This window comes from Colletotrichum paranaense (assembly GCF_030867605.1).
Source record: "Colletotrichum paranaense strain IMI 384185 chromosome Unknown Scaffold_11.1, whole genome shotgun sequence".
Classification (NCBI taxonomy): Eukaryota; Fungi; Ascomycota; class Sordariomycetes; order Glomerellales; family Glomerellaceae; genus Colletotrichum; species Colletotrichum paranaense.
The window spans coordinates 1,150,509-1,166,176 of NW_026848969.1; the positions used below are offsets into that span (position 1 = coordinate 1,150,509).

The following is a 15,668-nucleotide window of genomic DNA, read 5'->3' on the forward strand; positions in this document are numbered from 1 at the left end:
AATATCAAAAAGTAGCCGATTCCAGAAGCAGCATAAAGATCATCGGCACTATGTACATTGGATGCTGCCAAATACAAGATGACTTTTCTGTCAAGGAGTCCCGAGGACGCGGGCAGGGTGGTCCATGGCCTCAAAAGTAAATCGCTCGTTACTCCGCACTCTTCTCGGGTGGAAGCAACGTTTTGTAGCAAAAACTTCATTCCCCTCAAATCTCGTATCCGTATCCGTATCACAACTTTCGCTTCCATGATGCCATTTACAGCTTTCTGATCATGATTGTCTTTTTGGGATCCGGAACAGTCTAGCAGTCTACGTCAGCATCGCTCATCCCATTTGGCAGGGCATTCATATCCCCCAGATCGAGGCTCAGAAAAGGGGGAAAGAGAAAAAAACAAAACTCACAGAAGCGCCAAAAGCCAAATTCTCATATCTCTCCGTCACCCCCTCAGGCAACTTGATCTCGTAATTGCAAATGATATTCGCCATAATCATCTTGATCTCGTTCACCGCGAAGAACCGTCCGGGGCACGCGTGTTTGCCGTAGCCGAACGTCAGGTGCGTGGTGCCGACGCTGACGAACTGGGCCTGCATGACGACCTCTGCCGCCTTGGTGCCCGAGGTGGCTAGCTCTTTTGCCTCGCGGAGCTTGTAGAAGCGTAAGGGGTCGAATACCTCTGGGTCCGGGAAGATTTCGGGATCGTTGTTCATGCCGCCTGCGGGGACCTCGATGAACATTCCTTCGGGGATGGTTTGGCCGTTTGGGAGGGTCACGTTTTTGAGGACTTTGCGGGTGAAGGATGCTAATGGTGGAAAAAGGGGAACGTGTTAGTTTTGAGAAACCGGACGGAGAAAGCCAGGTGTATGGTTTCCCAAGGTGTGATACGTCGAAACATACCTGCTGAAATCGGGTTGACGCGCATCACCTCCTTCAGGAAACTATCCAGCTTCTTCATATTCTGCAGGGCGCTGCTAGAGAAGTTCCCACCAGACTCAGCAAGAGCCGCCTGAATATCGTCCCGGAGCAAGGAATTGATCTCAGGCTTCGCCGCGAGCCAGTAAATCGCATTCAGCGTCGTCATGGACGTCGTGTGAATCGCAGCAAAGCTAACCCCCAGCTGCGCCATCGCCATCTCGCGATCGCTCAGCTCGCCAAACTTGGGCTGCGCGTTGAGGAGCCACTGTAGCATGTCGTCCGGCTCGCGGTAATCGTCCCTCTTCGCCGCTTCCTTACGGGCCGTCACGATGGGGCGGAAGACGGCCTCGGCGTCGGCGATGCGCTTGTAGAGCTTCTTGGTGGTGGGCAGCCAGGAGGCGACAAAGGGGCGGAGGAAGGAGGGGACGAAGGCGATGACGTGGACTGCGGTCATGAGGTCTACGGTGTAGGAGATTGAGGCGTCGAGGTAGCGTTCGTCGCGGCAGAGCTCGGAGCCGATGAAGACGCGGCCCGAGACCATTGCGATGATGCGGAGGAGTTTGGCGTTGATGTTGATTTCGGTCCAGGCGGGGGATTGGGGGAGTTCGAGGCGCATTGAGTCGATGACTTCGTCTGAGATGCCTTCGTTGAGGCGGGCTGTTTTTGAGGGGGGATGTTAGCTGGGGGGAGAAGGTCCTTGATATTGGGTGGATTAGGGGGTTTACGAACGTAGAGCTGGGGTTAACGAGGCTCTGACGGCGTGGATGATGATGGGCATGTCGTTTGAGATTTGGGTGTATTTGACTTGCATGGACTTTGGGCAAGTCAGCTTTCTGGAGTATTGTAAGATCTAGGGGTGGGCTCTTCGGTACCTCGTCAATGGCCTTGGTGAAGCTGATGACATCGTCGGGGACCTTCTTCAACTCGGGGAGGTACTTGGGAGGCACGCAAATGGTATCCTTCTCTAAGGCGTGTAAGTCAACGTGAGTCCGTCGTTAACAATAATCTTGACCTATTTCTGCAATACTCACTCTTGGATGTTGTGATGCGGAAGATGCTGTCCTTGAACTGCTTATACCCGTCCGCGTACATCTGCGGTCCTTTGCCCGCCAGAAACGCTTTCCTACGTGCCCATTTCCCACCCTGTCCCACAACGGGAACGTGAGCCACGGGGTCAACCTTGAACCAGCTCTGCGCGAGGAGGGCGAAGACAATGAAGACGAGGCCGGCTGTCGCTGCTGGCCAGTGTTGAGGGTCGAACGTAGTGCCTGCAGCGGCGACAGGGTCGGTTGCGTTTGCCATGTTTTGTGTGGCGAGGGTGGGCCTTTCGAGTTACGAGTAGGTAGGTAGTGGGAGGGAGACTAGTTGTGAGGGCCTGAGAGTACGGACGAACTTGGATGTTGATGAAGGGTGTCTAGTCTTTATGTAGTCGTCTCATCGTCGACCACACACCTATGCACCTCCACACACGACGGTGCAACGGTGCGTATGGGTTCGCATAGGAAACCGGTAAGTAGGCCATGTTGTTGCTTGTCCATCGCTAGCCTAGCCCCTGGCTCGGGGTCCAGCGCGACTATGACGCTTAGGGAGGGAGATGAGTTGTATGCTAAAATCACCTCCCACATAAGCGTAATTCTTGCTTCTCTGATTAGAGACTACGGTGCCAGGGCTCCACACTGATGGAGCTTGGTAGACGGTAACACTCGCGTAGGATATGCCTAGCTGCCGCGATGTCTGGCAATGCAGATCGATGGTGGTTTTGGCGCGGGGGGTAGGGGTGACTGTGGTTGACGATAGGTGTGGTTAACGGGTGTCAATGCATGGATGATCGGGTTCGTGTTCGCATTGTGGGGCCGTCTCGTATGGGAAACACGCTGGGACGAACCAACATTCGTCTCAGATTGCACCGCCTAGACGGATCGGGGCCCGGAGAGTAAGTGCCGAGTGGCAAACCGGATCAATTTTGTGGCCGGAGGCCGGTACCTGAGTTCCGGTTCCCGTTCGGAAGCAAGAGTCGGCGGCCCCACATCTGTGGAAAAACGTACCTCAGTATGTCATCCGGTCGTCTCACAAGGTCAAAGGATGTGCTTACCTAAGAGATCTCTAGATCACGTGAGCTGCCTCATTCTGCCCCGAATGGCAGACGGTGCCAGCGGGAAACGGCACTGCGGCCGCCAAGCCTCTCCGATTCGCCATTTCTTTACCCCTTTGTCCAGAAACAGACCTTGAAGGACTTGGTCGCGAACATGCTTCATTGTCATACCTAACGCAGCGTATTTACCGCCCAATTTTGATCACCAAGCATCTGAATGCAGCCGATGGTTTTTCCCTATGTTTCGCGACACAATGCAGCGCTTATCCGAAGACGACACGTGAGCAGTCAGGTGCAGGCATGATTTCGGGAATAAGATTGACAAGGCTACCACTTTCTGCGCCCGATCCTTCGTTACATTAACCAATTGACGCTTCGTTACATTGCCCAATTGACGAATTGAAACCGTGAGAACCTTTGGAGCGGTGAGTTCCGGTACTAGTACCCGATTTTCCAACCTCACTCCGTTATCTGTGCCTCCCCCCCGCCGTACAACCTACGCAGTAAGACATAACCACCACCCCGCCCCGCGGTTTGGGAGCTTGATGGTATCACAACCACGCTCCGGGTTCCACACTTCTCAGACGGCGGCAATCGCTGCCAAACTTTTATCAGAAAGATGAGTAGCTTTGTAGACCTGGACGGCGGCGGCGGGCTGCCGTCTAGTGGTTTGCCGTACTATAGCTATGTCGCCTTCCAAGATGTCCTCGCCGGCCCGTCTCACCTTCACTCTCCATCACACGCAAAGTTCCAAGCAGAGAACGCGACGACGGCGAAGATCCTAACTACGGCACAACTTTTCAATGCTTCCAGAGTCATGGATATCACCAACATTGTCCGCGCCTCGGTCGCGGTAGTGCTGCTGTTCCTCGTTCTCCTGAGGCCGCTTCTTCGCAGGAGACCCGCGTGGTGCTCTGGCTTTGCCCAGGAGTCTTCGTACGGGGATACGACACATCCATCTCTGAAAAAGGCCTGGACGTTCTGGACAGTCTACCTCTTCGCGGTTACGCTGGCTGGGCTGGTTCAGGGCGTGTCTTCTACTCTCGCACAACCACGCCGCGTTTTTGACTTACTAGACTTGGTGCCCTGGATTGTTGCCGCTCTAATCACCGCCATGGATCGGCCTACCAAGACGCCCAAGACGCTGTTGTTTCTCTACCTGACGATCCTGTCTTGTGGCGTTGTCTCGACGGCATTCAGTTACAGACTCCACAGACTAGTCCATACGCTCATCCTAGCGGACCCGGTCATCAGCATGGCCGGCATTATTGGTATTGTAGCCATGCCGATGCGGGACCCATCGCTCGGCGACTCTGACATTGCGCGCGCCGAACCCACCGACCAGCTCCGCAGTCCCGAAGACAACCTCTCTCTGTGGAGATTCATGACCGTGTCGTGGATGGCGCCCATGATTTCAAAGGGCTATGAGAAGCAGCTGCATAACGAGGATGTGTGGCAACTGCCGTTTGATTTTCAGCATGAGCGCCTCCACGGGCTATTCCACGAGCTTCGTGGGTCTATGACTGCCAAGCTATTCTCGGCAAACGGTCTAGACTTGATCATTCAGTCGTTTCTTGGAATCATTGAATGCGCTGCTGCGCTCTCCGTCCCCATGTTGCTGCAGCAGCTCCTGAGGGCCATCCAAAGCGGGTCCAAGAACATTGAAGTGTCCATCCTGTACGCCATTGGCATTTTGGCCGTTCGTCTTATCGCCTGCCAGGCTGCCGTTTTTCAACTCTGGTTCTCGAGACGCTGCTATGAGCGGTCTCGCGGAGAGATGATTACCACACTTTACGCCAAGACCTTGTCGCGGAAACACTTTGGTCAGCCGGCTGCCGAGAAGATGTTGAATGGAGCCCAGGAAGACGGAAACGATGAGAGCGACGACGATGATGAAGATACAGAAGTCGCTACCGATGACAATGAAAGCGGCAGCGAACCCACCAGCCGGTTCGGGAAGCTGTTCGGATGGTTCAGACGTGGACGATCAACAAATCAAAAGTACCGCCGGGTACAAGATCAGAAACCATCGAGGCAGCCTGCTACCACTGGAAAGATTCTCAATCTGATGAGAAATGACGTCTACGAGGTTGCCCAGCGCTTCTGGGAGTTCCCGGCACTGGTCGTGAAACCGCTCCAGTTCATCTTCTCCTTCTTCCTCGTCTGGCAGCTCCTTGGCTGGTCGTGCATGTTTGGCATGCTCTGCGTCTTGCTTGCTCAAATGCTTAACACCGTCTTCATCACCCAGCTTCTCAAGAGGGAGCGCGTGCGCAGGGCTGCCACTGATGCTCGGTTGCAGTCGACGTCCCAATTTGTCGAAGGAATAAGGCACTTGCGATGGTACGACTGGCAGTCAAAGTGGTTGGACGCTATCATGGTCACTCGACGACATGAACTGAGGACGAGAGTCGTGACTGGATTGTGGAGTATCGCGATTTCCACACTTAACATCACCTCTGGCACACTTTTCCCGGTTGCGACCTTCTTCGCCTATACGTTCATTGCCGGAAAGACTCTCTCCGTTGATGTGGCCTTTCCCGCTCTATCCCTCTTCACTCTTCTAGAGACTAGCTTCAAGGAGCTGCCGGGGCTCATCACAGTTGTTCTCAATGCATCTATCGCCATGGGCCGTATCGAGGAGTTCATGAGCGAGCCGGACAAGGATGGCGTGTTCTCGGACCACCTCACAAACGATATCAAGTTCACAAAGGCAACATTTGCATGGCCTGGATACGAGCAACCCGTGCTTAGAAATCTCGATATCAGCTTCCCGCAGGGCCTTACGGTCATATTTGGCAAAGTCGGCTCTGGCAAGACCGCATTACTGCAGGCGATTCTCGGAGAACTCGACCGGCAAATAGGCGATGTGGTCATCCCAACTGAGCCCATTGGGTACTGCGCTCAAAGCCCTTGGCTCCAACACATGAGCATCCGCGACAACATCCTTTTTTCAGCACCCTTTGACTCCGCGAGATATACCCAGACTCTTGATGCGTGTGCCCTGCTTCCCGACTTGGCCACATTCAAACATGGAGACCTGTCCGACATGGGCGAGAACGGAATCGGTCTGTCGGGCGGACAAAGGGCGCGGGTTGCACTGGCCCGTGCTGTGTACAGCCGGTCTCGCGTGCTGTTGCTGGACGACCCTCTCGCTGCTCTGGACCATAACACGGCTGAATCCATCGTAAAGAAGCTCCTCCAAGGCCCGCTGGTGGAAGGCCGGACCGTGGTGCTTGTCACTCACAGAGTAGACTTGTGTCTTCATCTCGCTGGCCAGATGGTCGAAGTGGTCGACGGCACCGCTCGTGTCTTGAACTCGGAGGAGGCATCGGCAGAAGTCGCCAAGTTTCTCCTGGAAGACGAGGATCCGGCTGCTCACCAGGACGAGCATGAGCACACCCTCGACGAAACTCAGCAAGACGCCGCCATACCGTCCAAGTTTATCGAAGAGGAGCACCGCGCCCACGGCGGCGTCATGTTGTCGGTTTACTGGACCTATATCAAGGCTGGCAAGCTCAAGTGGTGGGCTGTGTTGGTGTTGGTCTTTGCATTGTTCAGACTGGGCAGTCTGCTCAACTACTGGTTCCTCAAAGCTTGGGGTGAAGCGTACAAGCACGAGATATCGACAAAGGGAGCGTCCGACGGCATTGACTTTTCCAAGCTTTTTGCTGGGCTCCCGGATCCAGACACCGATCTGAGGCCCTGGCTGTGGGTGTATCTTGGAATCGCGGTTACTCAGGCTGTGATTTACACGTTGTCTGAAGGACTGACCTTGCTCATGATCATTACCGCGGCAAGGGATCTCTTCAAGAGGGTCATCAACAAAGTCGGCCGTGCAACTTTCCGCTTCTACGACGTTACTCCAGTGGGGCGCTTGATGAACCGCCTCGTCTCTGACATTGGAATGATCGACGGCGGCATCATGAGACCGCTACGCGAAGTTGCTGTTCAGTCCATCACTTGGTTCTCAAGCATGGTCGTCATCGCCTCCGTCACACCACTCTTCCTCCTCTTCTCGGTTGGTATGACGCTCTGGTTCGTCTACATCTTTATGCGATTCCTGCCCACTTCTCAGAGTCTACGAAGGCTCGAAATGGTCTCCCTCAGCCCTCTCATGTCTAACTTTGGTATCTTGCTCGACGGGCTGGCAACCATCCGCGCCTTCAAGGCCCAGCACCACTTCCAGAACATGAACATTGTCGTCACGGATGCCTTCCAGAAGATGGATCACTTCTACTGGAGTCTTCAAGCCTGGCTCATGTACAGATTCGATGCCCTCTCCGCCATCTGTACCTTTGCGCTCACTCTGCTCGCGCTGTACAAGGGCCTCTCGCCCGGTTTGACCGCCTTCGTCTTGACGACTGCATCCGCATTTGTCGAGGCAACTCATAACCTCTGCAAGCAATACGGCACCCTGCAGATGGACTTTGTATCAGTCGAGCGTGTGATTGAGCTTCTGGATATTCCCGAGGAGCCTTGCGGCGAACTGACGCCGCCCACCAGTTGGCCTCACCACTCGGACGACGTCATCTTCGATAACGTCACTTTGAGGTACGCACCTCACCTGGACCCTTCGATCTCGGAAGCCTCCTTCACCATTCCCGGGGGTTCCACGTGCGCGGTGCTCGGCAGGACGGGGTCTGGTAAGTCCACCCTAGCCCTCGCCCTCCTCGCGACCATTCACCCTTCCGAAGGCGCCATCCGCGTCGGAAACTACAAGCTGTCAGACGTGGACGTCCACGTATGGCGGCAGCGCGTCAGCTTCGTCGCGCAAGATCCTGTGCTCTTCCCCGGAACGCTGCGGGACAACCTCGACCCGCTGCACCAGTACACCGATACCGAGTGCGTCGTCGTCCTCCACCGGGTCCTCGGCGCCGGGTGGGACCTGTACTCCCACGTCGAGGGCGGCGGGAAGAACCTGAGCCAGGGACAGCGGCAGCTCATCGGGATCGGCCGGGCCGTCCTCCGTAGGAGTCCTATTGTGGTGTTGGACGAGGCTACCGCGTCGATTGATAAGGAGACGGCGGCTAGGGTGCAGGAGGTGCTGAGGAACGAGTTGACTACGAGCACCGTCATTACGATTGCGCACCGGCTTGAGGCTGTTCAGGATGCAAACTACTTTATCCGCTTGGACAAGGGGAAGATTGTTGAGCATGGCCCGGCGCAGGGGATTCATCAGTAAGGAGTTGGTAGTTTTTCTGCATCTTGTTTTCTGGTTGTTGTTTGTCCGGTACCATACTATAAAAGCTTCTATTGTCCCTGTCGTGGCTCGGGCTTAGAGTACGTTTGAGAAGAAATGGCCACAATCCATGAGTCCCCATGAGTCCAAAAAACTGTCGACTTCGGTCTCGGACTCCAGAAAGCTTGCGATTGTGATGATGATTAAGTCAGGTCTCATGCTTGCAGAGTATCTACGAAATCGGGGCTTGGCTGAGCAAGAGACGGTTGTATCGGCTCGAGGCTTTAGTCTTGAGGCCCCATAAGGCTTGAAGAATACGACATTGAGGCTCGTGAGAGTCTGAGTGGACTGACTTGAATAACGCATTGCGGTATAGCCATCGCCCCCCATCAACTCCAGACGTGATCTGTGCAGGACACCCCTGCCATCCCATGTGTCAAAGTGATGAACCAGTCGGGTCCTCCCGAGTGCTGTATGCGTACGAGGGGCCTTACAGCTGGAACAGTCCGTTTTGTCCGAACTCCCTCACGGGGGGGATTAACGAGTTGGATGGCCCCCATTTGCCTTCGTGAGCCTGCGTGCGGATCGTGGCATTTTGACACCTTCTACGGAGCCATCCGTGTTCATTTGATAGCTGCCGCTTAGCCGACCTAGTCACCTGGCCATCTCACGATAGTATACAACTCCGTATACTATGGACTTTTAGGTTTTTCTTCGTTTTCGCTTGCCGCGCGCGGCCCCCTGGGTAGGAAATGTCTTGATGAGGCTCTCCCTCCCCCGGCACGGCCGGCCGAAAAGGCCACCGATTGTGGGCGCGGGCTACGGGGAGGGCGAAAAGTGCGAAAAACTCTAAACCGGGGTTTGCGAACTTGCGTGAGTCGTGATCCCGGCACCACGCCAGCACGCCTCCTATTTTCAGACGTATTGCTCCGCCACGACTGGATGAATTGCAATTAACTCAATTCCAGCCTTTCGGTTCGCCAAGCGGGGGAAAAGAAGACGACTAGGTATCCGTAGCTAGGGGAGATGAAGGAAGTCAAATGGCGACTGTATATTTAATTACACGATGGTTCCTCAGCTGCTTCTAGAATTCTTCTTTTTTTTCTCCCTCACCCTCATCAATCGCTTCGCTTTTGGATTTCCCAAATCGCATCGTCTCTCACTGAGTCTCTCTCACTCTTTCGTGTTTGTTTTTCCCACACATTCTTTTTTCTTAACCAGTCACCACATTCTTTCTTTGTGATTTAACAAAACAAACCGCCAAAATGCACTTCAACAACGCCCTCATGGCCGCCGTCGCCGTCGCCGGCTCCGTCTCCGGCCTAGCCGTCCGCCAGACCCCCATCTGGCAGACCCTCCCCGCGACCCCGAACCTCCCCACCCCCATCTCCACGGCCAAGACGGCCATCAACGGCATCCAGATGTGGTTCCAGGAGTACAACAAGGCGGCCGGCGGCGTCCCCATCGTCATGGACCACGGCGGCCTCGGCTACTCTGCCTACTTTGGCTCCGTCATCTCCCGCCTCGTCTCCGCGGGCCACTACGTCATCGCCGTCGACCGCCGCGGCCACGGCCGCACGACGTACAACAAGGACGACGTCTTCACCTACGACCAGATGGCGCTCGACATCCACGACCTCCTCGCCGGCGCCGGCGTGTCCTCGTACAACGTCGTCGGCTGGTCTGATGGTGGCATCACCACTCTCGCGGCGCTCATCAACTCCGTCACGGCCAAGCCCATCAACAAGGCCTTCATTTTCGGCGCCTCGGCCAAGCCTGACCAGACCAACGCTACCTTCAGCGACACTGCCATCTTCTCTACTCTGGTCGCTCGCTGCAGGACCGAGTACGGCACCCTCCAGCCCGGAGCCAACTTCACCGAGTTCGCGACCAAGGTTGCCACCATGGAGGGTACTCTGCCGCAGTTCACCGATGCTCAGCTTAAGAGCATTCCTGGTGCCAAGGTCATGATTGCCGGCGCCGAGCACGAGGAGGCTGTCAACCGCGATGTCCCCGGCATCTTGAACAAGGCTATCCCCGGCAGCAAGGTTACCATTCTCACTGGTGTCAGCCACTTTGCGCCCATGCAGGACCCTGACCAGTTCACCAAGGCTGTGACCGACTTCTTCAAGGCATAAGGGAAGGGCCTTTTATCGGTTGTTTGTTTTGATTTCCACCTGTTCATTGATTCATAGAGAGAAAGTCTCGGAACTTGGGAGGCATTATGTGTTGATGAAAAGCCCATCGGCGTAGCATTGATGAGATAGCTTGAATCCAACGACTGGAAGAACCTTGAGTGTCCCAAATACTGAACTGAATGTGACATGTTGAAGGCAATTTTAAACTAAGAACTCTAGATGAGCGTGTAGTCTAGAATCTGGCTTCGAAGTTGATATCTCTTCCAAAAAGGAAGACTTGCTTCCTGGAATCAATGACGGATAATTTTACGGAATTTTGAAATATCGCTGGTAAAGATACATCGTGCCTCATAGAAAGGAATTGGCGGTTAGTTCATTTCAAAGATTGTTTTCATTCAAGTGTCAATTGGTCAAATTGTAGACTGTGTATGAAATATAACGATTGAGCCCCCCTTGTGGAATTCGATGTCCAAAGTACTTTTTACTAGGCAAGTAACATAACGGGTAAAAAAGAAAAGAAAGAAAAAAGAAAAGGCGCTATTTGGGTGGACAGAACATGATGAAACTGTCAATCTCTGCGCGCAGATGAATTCAATAAGTTCAGCCTGGAACGATCGATGAGCTAGCTATATCATAGGAGTCCCTTTTGAGACACAAGTTCATGTAGTGGGAAGACGCTTGGGTTCGCATTCCTGGTTGCCATGGAGCTTCGTGATCTTTTTTGCCATTCCCACCAGAACCAACCCCCTGCAAGAAGAAAAGTAATCACCATCAAAGGGATGGTAACCTGAAGGAATCTTTCAAACGCAACCTTAGAGAACTTGACTCCATCTTCGTATTTTACAACATCGGTGCTGAAGAAGGTCTGGAATGCTCGTTAGAAACCTTGTTCATGTAGATGATTGAACCAGCTGATAGAGTGGTATCTTACACTTGAAAATGTTGCTGGAAGGTAGATAAGCGTGACGACTGTCACGATACGCATGGCAACTGCTTCCATGGCACTACGATCGGCTTGGTCGTACATGCTTGCTGTGAGCTTCGATGCAACCAAGGCAGCCTGCGTCTGAAGGTGTTGAATGAGCTGATATGACAGAAGATGTTATTAGTCCAAGAAATACTTTGCGGAGCCATGTCTTGAGCACATGTATCGAGCCACGTACAATTGCCTTTCTGTCTGCCACTATCTTAACTAGAACCTTGGCCCTAGAGATTTGCATTTGGGTGTCATATATGATCTCGTCGAGTTGAAACGCGAAATCCTTCACAGCTTGTTTGCAAGCTTTGAGCTCACCGCTCGGGAAATTCTGATCTTCGACGAGTTCTTTGTAGAATTTCCTCAGCAACGTTAATATATCGGCATTCGACCCCATTACCATGATGGTCTCGTTGGTTTTGTCTTCCCACTCTTGGACGTTTCCCAGAGATTCAGAGTCAAGTGTCTCCAAGTCAGACTTTTGTATGTAAACGATCTTGAGAGTCTGGAACAATCTCGGTTAAAACCATTCAAAACGGATTATTGTAGCCAATGCTTACCAAATTGTCAATGATTTCTTCAAGTGACTGCACATTCCATCTCCATTCTGATGTTGCCCATCTGGCCAGAGCAAGATGTACCTCTAGAGATGAGAGTAGAGACTGCTCTACTGTCCCGAACTTGGCGGAATGTTCCCGACTCTCGTGGAAAAGCTCCTGGACACGGCCTTTGACGGCTGCGTGCGGATCTCCAATAATCCATGTCTGAACGCCGGATCCAATGTCGAATTGATGGTGAATGGCCGCTTGCCTGATTTTCCAGATCTTATCAACCTCCTGACCTGGTTGCTCAAACTTGAGCCCTACCGTTTTAAGATTGTAGCAAAGTTGAAATCTCCTGCCACTGCGGCCCATGTCTGGAATGCATGTCCCTGGCACAGGATTTATGAGAACCTTCTCGGTTCTGAAGCCACTGAAGCGGAGATTCTTATCTTCGCCATGAGGTGACCCATACACGTAGAGAAAGTCTAGAAATTGTGGCATCACTTGGTAGAATGTCAAAAGACGCATCAGCATCTTTGGCCGCGCTTCCAAAGGTGCCAGAGCGTTTTCGGCGACGAGGAATCTGTTCATGAGCACATGAGTCTTTGTAGTCTCCCTACGTAATACACCACATGGTATCGAAAGACTTACGCGAAACGGCATTTTACGTCTTTCTGAAACGCCAACACTCTAGATGCTGAGGGCTGCATTGGTCCCTGCGGGCCTGGACTGGCTATAGTCATATCACCCAAGAGCTCTTTCAGGTGATCGTCGTTCAACACGTTGTCTTTCCTGACTTTGCCGGCTCCCGTTATGTCGCGAATGGGAATTTTGGCCTTTTCATTGCGGACGAAGAGAGTTCTCCCTCGATTAATGAGCCTCCTCCTTTGCTCCGACAGATTGGCTCCTCCGTACGAACTGGCTGACACATGATTGAGTGGGTAGTTGTCCGATCCTAAGTAGGATCTCTCGAATTCATGCGGTACTTGAGTCGGGTTGGGCATCTTAGACGCCAGTCAACTGATCCGACAGGCGGCTTACGGTATGATACAATGGCAAAGAAGGAGTAGTATGGATTAATTTGGCTTTCATCCATCGGCAGTGTGGTATGAGAGTGGCATGAGCCGGCTGTTCAGTATATTTGATCAAATTTTAGGTAGGAAGGGGGCGAAGAGAAAACAGAGTCATGTGGAAACGCCCAGCCGTACCGCCCCCTCAAGGCTCTTTGCGAGGCATCATTCGCTGTGGCCCATTACACCATACAAGACACTGTACGTGGCTGCGTACTTTGCCAAGTCGCACCGTAGAAGCAGCCCTTAGTAAGTTTAGGTAGGTAGAGCGCCCGGTAATAGTCGCAAGTAAAACTTGATCAACTGACCCTCCGACAACGAGCGCGACTGCGGCTGAAAGGGAGGGGCACAGCATGCCAATAAGAGCAGGAAGCCAGCGCCCGTCAGCATGAACGCCGTCATACAAGGTGGGCAGGCTGTTAAGCGAGGTCGTTGACAATTGAGCGTTCTTTGCCGGCTCAAATACCATCTTAATTTCTGCTTTAAAACCCATGTGATACCTTACCACCATCAGACTCCTAGCAATGTCACTTCTTTTTCTTGGCGCTCGCTATCCAAGTATTCCCCGAATAGTATGCTGTACCTGAAGGAATTTTGCACGACAATTAACAACCAATGATGATTAATAGTAAAAGAATGGGGGTCAAGTATCCGTTGAGCATCGTACTACTGCCATCCGCTTGCGACTCCTGATCATCAAGGATGGGCATGGTTTATCGCGGTCATATTGACTCACTTATCAGAGCAGTCACACTGTGAAATTGGTCTGTCGTGGGTATTAAGTTGTATCATTAGTCTGATTCCCATTCGTGATTATCAGTTGTCTGTTCCTCCGGGTCAGGAGAATATCTCAGGCGTTGCTCCTGTCTCATCACGTCGTTTGGGTTCCTCTCTCGGAGGCCATCGATGGCATCCATATCTTCCTACTCGACGTCAGAATTGCTACGCAACAAGACTTGCCATCACAACGCATCGCAATGAACCAGAGAGTTCACTAACCCTTGTAAGGTGCTGAGGCGTATGGAAATAATAGCGATCGCCTTTCAAATGCTTAATATCTGGTCAGTACAGAAATACGCATCAAGCTAGACTTCTAAACGAACCTTTTTCTCGCTAAAGCCACCACCTCTCGCGCTGATGTCGATGTCGTTTTCGAATCGCTTCATCAGCCATTCTCGTAGCTTGTCCCACCTCAAGTTGTACGCCACCACTTGCTCCGGGACCCAGCCGCTGGGAGGTTTCGGCATTGTCTGAGATCTTTGGAGCTGCTGGGGGTTTGCCGAACTTGCGCTGCCTTGTTGGGCTCCATCATTCGTGTTCGTCCTTGAAGGACCCCAAGTAAATTTTTTGTGCAAGCCTGGTATCATATTACGTCCTAATTTGTGGATTTGAAATGCCGTGACAGAGCTGATGTCGGCGCGACGTGCAGGAAACTTTCGGTGTCTCGGTGGCAGACTCTGAACTTGCGGGGGCAAAGAACGACCGATACCCAAGGCTCACTTTGATAATGAAGACCGTGAGAAAGCCTTATAGGAGTTGCGGGGTGGAATGCCGAGGATTCGGTGGTGTTTTATGTGGCAACTTGCCTTGCAGGCAGCCAGGCCTGTTTCAATAAGGCGTCGTGAAGCCTGGTGCGCGAACTACCCGTGGCTATTCTTCCCAACACAAGTTAAGCGAATTCAACACCTTGATTCACAGAAGTCCGAGCTTTTTCTTGCCATTTGTTTGATGAAACATCGCGCGCTGACTTTTTGTTGATACTTCTCAAGTCTTCGACTGCGTCTAAACGAAGACCTGGTTGCCGAACATTTGGGAGAAGGCGGAAGGCCCATGCCTCTGATCACAGCCAGTGGCTGAGACGTCCTCGACGAGCGCTTCAGCTCTCTTCCCTGTGTATGAGAACCTACCTACCCATTCATCGTGATTCATGCGGTGTGAGAAACCCGGAATGGGCCCTCAACGCTGTGCACACCGAGACTGCTGCTGGTCTCCCGAAGGTGGTTGAGAGTGAGAGCCTTGTCATACATAACATAAGACATATGCACCTCCCTTGGGAGAATCGAAGGCCACATTATGGGCCAGGCCAGGGTTGATCACACCCATTCGTAGGCAGGCAATGGCTTACCCCTCACTTCTTGCATGTACGGATACATGAGACCATGTCACAATATCCGGGAATCAAGAGGGGGAGAAGGTTTGCGTTGCTGGTCTTTTTATCTTTGATGGCTCTGCTTCAATTCCCCATTCTGAATCAGCAAATATAATAACTTCGTCTCGTTCGCGGTCTATGGATCACTTGCTGGAGAGACGCGACTCGAATCATGACGGGATGGTAGATGCAGATCATTGGAAGCCAGCAACTGAACCCCCGTTCTCGATGCAGGTCAGCCGCCCAGTCAGCCGCAGTTTTGGGGGTCGAGCAAGCGCCCATCACTTGCAGGAGGAAACTGCACCAAATCTCAAGGATGTCTGTTGGCTCGCTCTCTTGTTGGTTCCCTCCTCATCTGCTACTTTTGGGTCGGTCTCCTCGCACTCGGGCGGCGTGTCTGCTTATGCTGCTCGAGCCTGCTCGTTCTCGCTTCCAACATCAACTCCGTATTCGGGCTTGACGACGTGACGAAGCGATCTTGAGGAACCCCCGCAAAACGTTGAAGTCCTCCTTTGTGCGATTTTTGCCTCAGGGCGTTACACCTGCGAACTGTGTCAGAGAGATATCGCCTACAGTCTTCCGGTCTCCCGCCAATGGGCAGTGACAGAA

The 15,668-nt window shown here is 52.9% G+C and overlaps 5 protein-coding genes across 5 annotated transcripts; 2 read left to right on the forward strand and 3 right to left on the reverse strand.

Annotated features, from left to right (window-relative positions):
- Window positions 1–256: 256 nt before the first annotated feature.
- Window positions 257–2,215, reverse strand: CPAR01_12704 (cytochrome P450; the record flags this gene model as incomplete). Its single annotated transcript, XM_060496959.1, has 6 exons — window positions 257–301; window positions 403–800; window positions 896–1,570; window positions 1,643–1,727; window positions 1,786–1,877; window positions 1,945–2,215. The coding sequence occupies 6 exons, from the start codon at window positions 2,213–2,215 to the stop codon at window positions 257–259; spliced, it is 1,566 nt and encodes a 521-aa protein (XP_060344492.1).
- Window positions 2,216–3,624: 1,409 nt separating this feature from the next.
- CPAR01_12705 (ABC transporter) lies at window positions 3,625–8,187 on the forward strand (the record flags this gene model as incomplete). The annotated part of the gene is made up of 1 exon (XM_060496960.1): window positions 3,625–8,187. One exon carries the CDS (start codon window positions 3,625–3,627, stop codon window positions 8,185–8,187), a length of 4,563 nt encoding a protein of 1,520 aa, XP_060344493.1.
- Window positions 8,188–9,449: 1,262 nt separating this feature from the next.
- On the forward strand, window positions 9,450–10,322 carry CPAR01_12706 (uncharacterized protein; the record flags this gene model as incomplete). Its single annotated transcript, XM_060496961.1, has 1 exon — window positions 9,450–10,322. One exon carries the CDS (start codon window positions 9,450–9,452, stop codon window positions 10,320–10,322), a length of 873 nt encoding a protein of 290 aa, XP_060344494.1.
- A 631-nt stretch (window positions 10,323–10,953) lies between these two features.
- Window positions 10,954–12,844, reverse strand: CPAR01_12707 (uncharacterized protein; the record flags this gene model as incomplete). The annotated part of the gene is made up of 5 exons (XM_060496962.1): window positions 10,954–11,187; window positions 11,254–11,406; window positions 11,486–11,803; window positions 11,859–12,423; window positions 12,492–12,844. The coding sequence occupies 5 exons, from the start codon at window positions 12,842–12,844 to the stop codon at window positions 10,954–10,956; spliced, it is 1,623 nt and encodes a 540-aa protein (XP_060344495.1).
- An 857-nt stretch (window positions 12,845–13,701) lies between these two features.
- CPAR01_12708 (uncharacterized protein) lies at window positions 13,702–14,157 on the reverse strand (the record flags this gene model as incomplete). Its single annotated transcript, XM_060496963.1, has 3 exons — window positions 13,702–13,833; window positions 13,910–13,960; window positions 14,014–14,157. The coding sequence occupies 3 exons, from the start codon at window positions 14,155–14,157 to the stop codon at window positions 13,702–13,704; spliced, it is 327 nt and encodes a 108-aa protein (XP_060344496.1).
- Window positions 14,158–15,668: the final 1,511 nt, after the last annotated feature.